Source organism: Dioscorea cayenensis, unplaced genomic scaffold (genome assembly GCF_009730915.1).
Source record: "Dioscorea cayenensis subsp. rotundata cultivar TDr96_F1 unplaced genomic scaffold, TDr96_F1_v2_PseudoChromosome.rev07_lg8_w22 25.fasta BLBR01000855.1, whole genome shotgun sequence".
Lineage (NCBI taxonomy): Eukaryota > Viridiplantae > Streptophyta > Magnoliopsida > Dioscoreales > Dioscoreaceae > Dioscorea > Dioscorea cayenensis.
This window is the reverse complement of record NW_024087246.1, coordinates 1-10,459: the sequence shown is the minus strand read 5'-3', so window position 1 is coordinate 10,459 and position 10,459 is coordinate 1. Positions and strand designations below refer to the sequence as shown.

General features: G+C 36.9%; 2 protein-coding genes across 3 annotated transcripts; one reads left to right on the top strand and one right to left on the bottom strand.

Annotated features, from left to right (window-relative positions):
• Positions 1-839: 839 nt before the first annotated feature.
• Positions 840-4,228, top strand: LOC120255125 (the record flags this gene model as incomplete). Its single annotated transcript, XM_039263011.1, has 4 exons — positions 840-1,692; positions 1,783-2,658; positions 2,775-2,846; positions 4,139-4,228. Coding segments are annotated over 4 exons (1,891 nt in total), but the record flags the coding sequence as incomplete, so codon positions are not given.
• A 1,605-nt stretch (positions 4,229-5,833) lies between these two features.
• Positions 5,834-8,901, bottom strand: LOC120255126 (E3 ubiquitin-protein ligase RGLG1-like). Of its 2 annotated transcripts, none has more exons than XM_039263012.1 (6): positions 8,760-8,901; positions 7,752-7,857; positions 7,516-7,643; positions 7,284-7,395; positions 7,095-7,151; positions 5,834-6,129 (listed from the first exon to the last, which is right to left on the bottom strand). In XM_039263012.1, the coding sequence occupies exons 1-6, from the start codon at positions 8,801-8,803 to the stop codon at positions 6,064-6,066; spliced, it is 513 nt and encodes a 170-aa protein (XP_039118946.1). In that variant the 5' UTR covers positions 8,804-8,901; the 3' UTR covers positions 5,834-6,063. The 2 variants fall into 2 exon arrangements, with proteins under 2 accessions (XP_039118946.1, XP_039118948.1); XM_039263014.1 differs by having other exon boundaries at positions 5,843-6,129; positions 7,284-7,392.
• Positions 8,902-10,459: the final 1,558 nt, after the last annotated feature.

Here is a 10,459-nt window from a genome sequence, read left to right as displayed (position 1 = left end):
ATATACATAGTTTCAGGAGTTAATCCGGTTCGATTGGGTTGATAATTTCGACAAAAAGCACGATCAAATTAATTGGATCAATTTCTTTACACCGGATCTAATCATAAATGCAGCTATAGCATGATAAAATTTAATTTAACCGGTCAAATTAAATTGGATTTCAAAACATTGATTTTTTGGATATCACTATTACTTTAAAATAGTACACTCATCGCAGTTGATAAGGATAAGGCATAAAGGGTGGTCATCTTTGTCATCTGACCCAATACAACATAGTCAAAATCCATGTAATATGATGGGTTTATCTCATCTTGCAATATTCTACAAGATTCATGGGCACCATGTCATTGATGGTGGTAGCCATGCCACTATAGTGTTTGCCACCAAAATCAGGGTTTCTAAGGTGACAAGATTTGTCTGTCATTTTTAACATTTATCAATCAACATCAAAGAGGGCGAAAATAATTTATGTGACTTCTCCTCCACATGCCATATTTTATGAAACATTGAGTGGTATTGGCATAATTTAATTATCAAAGTTTAGATTATCTTGTTTTACAGCCATATATTATTTAAAGTTAGAAAGTTTCATAATAAATCAATAATTTTAGGTGTTATTGGAATAAAGAGTCTCTATTTAGTTTTGCATCACAAAATTAAAATATAACTTCTATTTGAAGATGGAAAAAATAAAACTAGTATGATAAGACACTAAATAAATAAATAAACAATAGATTCATTTCTAAAGAGAAAATAATTAAAGTAAATTAGAATTAAATTAAATGTGGACCCCGTTTAGATAAATTTATTTTTCTTCCTTCGGTTGGTTCTTCTGGCAGTATTGTTATTGGGTGGAATAGTGTCCACCTCATTGGGTCGATTGCATCGAGGGGTACCTTCTCCGTTTCTGTCGACTTCTTTTCCAAAAAGGAAAACTTCCATTGGAGATGTACCTCGGTATACGGACCTAATGTTCGTCAATTAAAGGCTGAATTTTGGGAGGAGATTCGGGGTTGTTGCCCTGCCCAGGGTGTTCCTTGGGTGGTTGGTGGTGACTTCAACGCAATTTTCGCTTTGGAGGATAAAAGTGATGGGCCTCCAAACCTTGGGGATATCCGGGATGCGTCTTCTTTCCTTAATGATTTGAGTCTTTTCGAACCCCCAACTGTGGGTAGAAGGTTTACGTGGTCGAATGGGCAAGTCAATCCTACTTGGGTGAAGCTTAACAGGTTTATTGTCAATAGGACTTGGGCCGAGATGTTTCCTAGATTGATCCAAAATTGCCTCCCTCGTCTAGGTTCTGATCATGTTCCGATTAGGCTTGAGGTGGGTATGCACTGCTCTAACCCAAGGCCGTTCCGTTTCGAGCTTGCTTGGAATACCGTGGACGGTTTCGCCGGTTTGATCTCCCAGTGGTGGAATAGTTTCAACCAGCGGTCGCGAGGCTTTGTGCTATCCAAAAAGTTGCAATGGCTAAGGGATAAGCTGCGTGTTTTGGTCAAGGAGAGTTTTGGTTCCATAAAACTGCGAAAGTTGGCCCTTCTTCATGAGTTAGAGTTTTTGGATATCACCAAAGAATCCAGGTTTCTGAATCATGAGGAAGCCCAGCGAGAGATTGAGTGCATCGGGATAGTTTGTGTGAGATTAGTAAGCAGGGGAGGAGGCAGTATTGGAAGCAGAGATCTAGATTGCGTTGGCTCCGGAAGGGGATGAAAATACTGAAAGTATTTTCATTCAGTCGCAAATGGCAGAAAAAACACCAACTTTATACCCTCTGTCAAGGTTGGTGAGGTTTCGGTCTCGGAGGTCAGGGAGATCGGGAAAGTGTTTGAAAATCAATTTCGAGCGTTATTTGGTCAACAACGCCCGTTCCGCTTTAAGGCTGACCTGAATAGGCTCTTGAGGAATAAAGCTAGGGTTGATTTATCTCACTTGGAGCGTCCTTTCTCTATGGAGGAGGTTAAAAAGGCGGTCTTTGACTTAGGTAGTGACAAGGCTCCGGGTCCTGATGGTTTTCCAATGATGTTCTTTAAAATTTTTTGGGAGATTATCAAAGTTGAGGTTTTGAAGTTGTGTGAGGACTTTTACTCTGGGGAGGCGAACTTGGAACGTATTAACTGGGCTAGCATCGTTCTCATTCCTAAGGTATCAAGCCCTGCATCCCCAGGAGATTACCGACCAATCAGTTTAATTAATTCCTCCCTGAAAATCATTTCCAAGATTCTTGCTACGAGGCTGGGCACGGTGATGGACTCTCTGGTGGATCATGCCCAGTCAGCCTTTCTTCAAGGTAGATGCATTCTAGACAATATTGCTACGGCTGAGGAACTGTTATTTAGTATCCAAAAAAGAAATTTGAATGGCCATGTGTTAAAAGTGGACTTTGCTAAGGCTTTTGACTCGGTTGACTGGGATTTCATGTTTGATTTGTTGAGAGCGAGAGGTTTTGGTTCAAGATGGATAGGTTGGATCCACAATCTTCTGAGATCGTCTAAGGCCTCTATCCTTATTAATGAATCCCCTACAGGATATGTTAGATATCAACGTGGACTGCGGCAAGGTGATCCGTTGTCGCTTTTATTGTTTGTTTTGGTTACGGATGTGCTAAGTACTTTGTTTGAGAACGCGCTGAGTTCCCATATTTTGGTTGGAGTACCGGTTGGGGATTTTGGTAGCATTTGTAATTTGCACTATACGGACGATCTCCTAATTTTTGACCTTCGGTGGGCGGGAAGACTTGAGAATTATTAAGTTGATCTTCTTGATGTTTGAAGGGATGTCAGGTGGAAACCAATTTTGCCAAGACTTGTCTTTTTTCTACCAACATGAAGCAGCTTCCTGATAGGGTGAGATGCGAGCACCTTCGATTGTGCCGTGGGTCGATCTGCGGTTCATTATCTTGGCATTCCGATTTCTGGAAGACGGCCTCGTAAACAAGACTGGAGGAACTTGATCGATAAAATCAAAGGACGGTTGTCTTCTTGGAAATCAAATTATCTCTCAATTGGTGGAAGGCTTACTTTATTAAACTCGGTCCTTTCCTCCTTGCCGACGTATTGGATGTCCATTTTTAGATTACCCAGATGGGTAATTAAGGACGATGACCGAGGCTGCAGAGATTTCTTATGGTCGGGGCCACGACATTGATATTCCTAAGTGCCGCCTTGTAGCTTGGCAGAATATTTGTCGTTCGAAGGAGCAAGGGGGTTGGGGCATCTTGGATTTATCTCGCTTTTCAAGGGGCCCTAGCTTGGGAAATGGAGATGGAAATTTTTGGTGACTCAAATTGGTGTTGTGCGAAGGTGATTAAATTCAATTATAACTTGTCGTCTTGGAATTTGTTTTGTCTACCTCGGGGCAGGGTTTCTTTCTTTTGGTCGGGGGTCCTGAAAGGCTTTTCGGCCTTTTAATGGGTCAGTCCGCGGTTAAAAGTGTGTTCGGAATGGAATCACTTGTTTTGGAAGGATAGATGGCTCAATGGCGGGCACCAATGCATCTTTGGCGAGCAATTTTGGCGATCTTCGATGCAGAATGCGACGATGTTTGATTTAAGGCATCTTCTTAATCGGCAACCTTTTTCGAGTCACCATGAGTTTGTGTTGTTTCTTGCCAATCGAACTTTCCTTTCCGGACCTAGAAAAGACTTGAAGCTTTGGAGTTTGACGATCGATGGATCCTTCTCGGTTAAATCCTTCTACGATCGACTGAATGACGGGGGGCTTAGGTGCCCCTATTGCTAAGTTTTTTTGGAAGGGCCCTTGCAGGGAAGGTCGATATTTTTCAATTGGTTGGTTTGGAAGGATAAAATTCTTACCCTTGAAAATTTAGCTAGCGCTGAGTGCAACAAACTTCCAGCGCCACATGTGTCTTTGTGTCACGGCGGTGGAATCGGTGGATCATCTCTTTCTGCAGATGTCGTTTCTCCCTCGAGGGTGTGGGCGCAGTTAGTAGGGTTTCTGATTCTGCGTCGCTTCCGAGTTCGATGTCGTTTATGTGGGGGGCCTGGAGGAATGCCTTGCAGGCTGGTTCCTGCGTGGTTGGGGGCCAGGGCGATTAAAAGCTTTCGTGTGGGCGATTTGGCTTACAAGAAATGATGTTATCTTTTCTGATAAATGTGTGTGTCCGCATGCTGTTGTAGTTAAAACTGATCATTTCATTTTATCATGGTTCTCTGCGAGCTCGAGGGATTGAGATCGACGCTGAGGATTCCATTTCCTCTGATCGGTGAGTTTAGAGTTCACGGGACCTCGATCGAGGCGGGGCGGGCAGGTCATCTGCACGAGGAGGCTATGGATATATACTGTGAGGGTAGTTCGTTGGTTTTTGTGGGTCGTGAGGGAGACCCGTTGTTCCTCATTTTTGTTGTTTTTCTTGGGTTCCCACGACTAGTGGACTAGCGATGTATTTTGTTCAGTTGGGTTGTTGAATGAATGTGGTTTTATCCACTTTTTCATTAAATTAAATGCCAACTAACATAACTAATGCTCAATTTTTTCATTTAAATCAAACAATATATAAAAACAGAAGTTATGGGTTTTTGCCCCAAATATTATAACATTTTAAATTGTTTACATGACTGTACGTACATGATTAATATTCTTGATGAAAATACATAAATGATATAAAAACAGTACACAATATATAATATAATATAATATAATATATAAAATAACAAAATATTTATCGTTTTCAGTGTTTGTCTAATACCGAAACGGTAAATAGTTTAAATTTTCAATTCTCACGTATCTCCAGCTTCTCGTAAATATTTCAATATAATAGAACATATTTATAATATAACAGTACACCCCTATCAAGAGCAAGAAGAGATAGAATATTTAAAATTATTTTTATTAATCACAGTCAAATAGCATATTACACTATCATTATCATATAGTACTACTACACCTCTGCTCTATCTAGTGCCTTACCCTTCACTCTAGTCTATTGTTATTACACATTATCACTACACCAAAAAAGTGATTTTGAGGCGGTTTCAAAGCCCTATAGAGGGAGTTATAACCGCCTCTATAGGTATAGTGTTGTTTTTACCCGCCTCAAACACTACCAGTATCAAGCCGGCTCTATACTTTAGAGCCGGTTTCTATCAACCCGTTGGGGTAAGTTTTATTTAGGGAAGCGGTTTTTAATAAGAAGAGTAGAGCGGTTATAACCGCCTCTATAGCTACTAAGTTTTCATTACCCTTCAATAGTTTTAGAGGCGGTTATAACCGCCTCTATAACTACTAAGTTTTCAATGTTCTTTAATAGCTTTTAGAGGCGGTTATAATCACCTCTAAAAAAATTATAAATTGTAGAGGCGGTTATAACCGCCTCTATATCTACTAATTTTTTTATTAATTTCGAATAGTTTTTAGAGGTGGTTATAACCGCCTCTATAGCTATTAATTTCTTCCATGTTTATACTTTTAGAGGTGGTTATAACCACCTCTAAATTTGTTATTGAATTCAATTTTAATTTTTTTCCTATTAATAATAAATAAATTTGTTGAACTCTAAATCAAAAAAACATAAATTTTTTTCATTACATTCAAAAAAATACCCTAAATTCAATTTCATTGACCTTTATTGACATGTTATGAGTTAAAGTGCAATGTTTTTTGAGTAATAACAAAATGTAAGAGGTTTACACTATTTATGTACTTTCATTACAAAAATATTTTTTTTGAGTTAATTACACAAAGTAAAAAAAGCTTCATGTATCTTCATCTTCAACCCTCTTGATCTTTAACCATGAATTCTCCAAAATCTGCAAAAACATTAAAAAAAAAATCCAATCTTGTATTTAGAATGACCAAATAAAGCCTACACACAATACACTAATTTTAAAAAACCTAATTGTAAATTTGATATTTTCAAAGGCAGAAAAATAAAAATTGGCAAGCAAAGAAACAAACAATCTAATAATGTCAATCAATGCACTTATTGAACCCACAAATGGTTAAGATAAATAAAAGATATTACACTGATGTTTAACCAAAATGATTAGTTGAACTAGAATACAAAACATTGAATATACAACGTCGGTGACTAATACAATTTATGCTAGTTCCATTTGCTTCTAGTAGCTCCATAATCTTCAAACTTTTTGATCCTCGAGCCATGAGTTTCCTATACAAATTTTATATTTATTAGATTGCAATAAAATTTTTATCTTTAATCAGTTATTAGTTTTACATACATTAGTTTCTCATGTGAAATTAGAGTTTTCCATCCATCACCTCTATCAAGAAGAGATCTCCAATCCGACATAGCTATATATCTTTGTTAATACTTCATGTGATTAATGTATCTACTTATGAAATCATCATGATATATATATACGCATATGCTGACACATCTGCTCATGCATGGAAAAAAAAGGCCCCCAATGTCTTTATCAATGAAACACACTTTTCACATTGTGCATCCTTAATTATATAGGATTACAAAACTGTGACAATCTATTTATTGTTGAACATTTACCACTTATGAAGAGCACAGTTAATCAACTTGCTCTTATTTGTTTAGCCTTAATGATGATGATTTGATTCTTCCCTCAATTGTTTGCAACTAGAGTTCTAAGAAATTTCTCCAACAATATAAACTAGAGAATTTTAAATAACCTCTAAACCCATCTTCTAGGTGTCCAGCTCTCAGCTCCTTTCTCATTGACTATGGCTTTACAGAATCTAAATTTAACTCTTCCTTATTTATACATTCCAATAGACAATATCTTTGTGTTATTTCTAATTTGTGTGGATGATCTAATATTATGTACTCACCATTAATAATCACTTTTTAACAAAGGTGACAAGCCACGGTAAACTTTATCTTTAAAAAACCTTTGTGATCATTAATATTTCCTTTATATTTACAGCTATACATAACATGCGGCATCTGTCTTCAAAGCTACAGAATATAAATTTACGACCGATCGAACTGTTATATAGCTTAAGAAGCATGTACAAATGATAGGTGTGAACTATTTATCCAATTGGCTTTTGTTTTCTAGCAATGAACATTGAATGCTATAGATTTTGCAAATGAATGAAATGTTATTCTGAATACAAAAACAATAAAACTCAATTACTGACCTGATGTCCACATTCAAAGGCCACATCTTTGCGGTTGGTGAGGCAAACAATGCAAACCTAACAACGTTGAGAATGCTTATAATTAGTGATTCAATATGTCGAAAAAAGAGAATTTGATTTTACCTAGTAATCAAGCGAACATAACTGAGACATAATTCTACATTTTCTAGTCAAACAAAATAACAATACCCGATCAGATGATGGAGAAGTTTCTTGAAGAGCTGTGTTCAATTTTGCATCATGAGTCCTAATCGGTGAAGGAAGACTGATCCTTTTTGGAGGTTTTTCAACACAATGCCTGCTAGACCGATGCAAGAACACAATTAATGAAGGTGAAAATAAACCAGCTGCAAAAAAAATGTTCATGGAGAAAAAGGGAAAATATGTTGTCAAGTTTAGCGAATTGCGTTGCAATATATACCCAAGGATGCCAAGCTCTATTGTCGCTTTATATTGTGACGGAATTTCCATTAGTGCTGAAAGAGCAAATTCTGTCTCTTTTCGATTTTGAGGCACATCCTTTGACATGATTTCTGTGAAATTTACAAACTTCAAAAATAGTTCAATCAGATAAATCTATATATAATGAAGGATTTAGATATACATATATATATATATACACGCATATACATGCATGAGAAGATTGTGATTACCTACCTGAAAATTGTCGAAGGATCGGTCAGGAATGTTATCATCAAATTCTTTCATCATCTCCCATGGACCATCGCCAACACCAACCAAAACAATGGACAAAGGAAATTTACTGCAATATTTATCAAATTAGCAAGCAATCTCAGGAAACAAAATTGTTTCTATTCCATAAATGTCACATTTTGTTTTTTTCTTTAGTCCGGTCTATATCAACAATTGTATTATATATTAGCAATCATGATCAGATTAATATATTACCTAGCTTTCACTATAACTTCAATGGTTTCCTTTTCTTGTGAGCTTAATTGGCCATACTCCGTATTTACACTTCTTGTAACCTATGACAACTCCAACATATCAGAAAAAAAAAAAACTATAAACACTCATAAAGAATAAAGTTTTCTTAATTAATTAGTAGAAAATATATATAGCACTAAATGATGTAAATTGCATGATGTTTATCATAGTCATAAGTACCGAACCCAATTCATAGCTTGAATTCAAGTAATCTATATGCATAGTCTCTGTACTCCTGAACACAAACTAGAGGCCCTTCCGGCCAATATGACACTCAAAAGTTTTTCACTACTCTCCTTTTATTATTATCATTCATTCATGTTTTGCGGTATATCATAGAATGATTTAAAATTCAACACCAATATGAGATAAATTAGGGAACTAAATTATTGAATCAATTATTGTAAAACTAATAACTGATTAAAGATAAACCAATAAACATCAAGATCCTCTATTAATTCACTTCCTCCCAAATTTCCACACCATCATCAACACCATCCTCCAAAAAAACAGTCTCCCATCCTCATAACTCCCCTGCTCCTCCTCTTCCTCCTCCTCCTTTCCACCATCCTCCTCCCAACAACGTCCACCTCCACATTAAACATCACAACCTCAACCTTCAAGCCTTAATTAAGCTCAGTAGCATACCAATTGAGAAAAAACCCTAAAAAAAATCTCTCAGATGAGAATGCCTCTCTCATGGGGTTTAGAACTCACCGACGGAGGCGATCGTCGATGTGGCTGTGCGGCGGTGCGGTCATCGATGCGGCTGTGCGGCGATGCGGCGAAGATCGGTGAAGATCGGGCGAGTGAGTGCTGGAGATCGAGAGAGAGAGGAGTGTGCGTGTGTGCGGGTGTGGGTGTGAGTGTGAGTGTGAGTGAGAGTGAGAGTGAGTGGAGAGAGAGAGAGTTTTTTTTTTTTAATTTGTGGGGGTTTTTAAAACCGGCTGTAATTTATTTAAAAAAATATATATTACATAATTATGGAGGGGGTTCTAAAAACCCCCTCTATTAAAGTGCTTCTAAAACTAAAATTTGGTGTAGTGTATATTTGTCACTCATTCACGCACTTTTGTATCACAGAGCACTCACTCACTCACTCTCTTCTTTTCCCAGTAATCACTCAACTTTCTCACTCAATTACGGCCCTTAACTCTTACACTTATTTATACTAGCTAACATGAGGCAGTTAATGAAGAAAATTTGAGACATTAAAGTCGGTGGAGCTTGTTTTGCATCCATATATTATTTTTAAGGTTGGATATTAAGGTTTTTTGTTACTCTCTCTGTGGGGCCAAAGTTGCAACTGACAGCTTTATCTTTTTCTTGAGTTTTCCCAAATGAATGTTCTGTGAAACCACAATGAATGAATACCTCCCATGTTCCACATGGCCCATCATTCTGATTGCTTTGTCAGCTACTAGTATATATATATATCTAGGTTGAAGATAAATTCATTTTACCATTGCCCTATAAGAAACAAGGACCTTTCAACTTATAGTTATATCCTTCAAATATTTCATTGCACTGCTACTCTTTTAACTTGACAAACAATTTAAAAACAAAGAGTTTGGAACAAAAATATCTCTGTTATGTTCATCCAATAATTGTTTCACCTTCTCATCTTTTTCTCCAACCTGTTCAGAGTCTCAGACCATACAATCTTGATTTAAAAATAAAGAAAAAAATAAAAGATCTTTATATATACATAAAATCTTTTTGGTGTGCAATACATACCAGGTTCACTAGAAACATGTGTCAGTGTTTAATTTCCACAAATTCTAAGCACTAGTGGTATTATGAGTAAAAGAAGGTGACTTAGTGGGTAAATTAAGCAATGACACCTCTTCTATAATAATTTATATAATGTAAACCTTTAATAACTTGCTTCTTTTATGCCTTTTGATTAGTCCAATGAAATATATGAATACGTTGAAAAATCTTTCTTAGGTTTTGCACGTTAGCTTTACGTCCTTTGCTCTCTTATGGCTCTTCACCACTTAGGCGACCAAAGATTGGGCCCCTCTCTAGGAGTCAAGGTCCCCTAAGTGGGTCCAACAACAAACTACGATCGAGGGCTAGGCTACAGTCGGTAGTGAGTTTATACAATAAACTACGATTAGGCTAGTTAAGCTCCCCACTAGGTTGGACATACTCCAAACTCTTTTTTACTAAATTGGCTGATCTATCCATCTTCTGTCTTTTTCACTTAAGGCCGCAGATATCCATAAAAAGAAACATAAGAGTAATTTTAATGATTAAGGATGAAGGAGGAATAATACATGAATAAAAAAATGTGCATCTTTTGTCAAGCAAGTCAAAACATTCCAAAGAATAGTTCTAATAAAGAGAATATCACAAGTATCTCTAATCTACCCTCTAAGGTGGGTCCTCAAAGTTCCCCACATATCTACAAA

Excerpts from the sequence above, each read along its gene's own strand:
- LOC120255126 (XM_039263012.1), bottom strand. The coding sequence starts at position 8,803 with ATGACCGCACCGCCGCACAGCCACATCGACGATCGCCTCCGTCG. Across the intron at positions 7,858-8,759 it reads ATCGACGATCGCCTCCGTCG|TAAATTTCCTTTGTCCATTG; the intron begins GTGAGTTCTAAA and ends TAAATATTGCAG. Across the intron at positions 7,644-7,751 it reads GATCCTTCGACAATTTTCAG|TTTGTAAATTTCACAGAAAT; the intron begins GTAGGTAATCAC and ends CTATTTTTGAAG.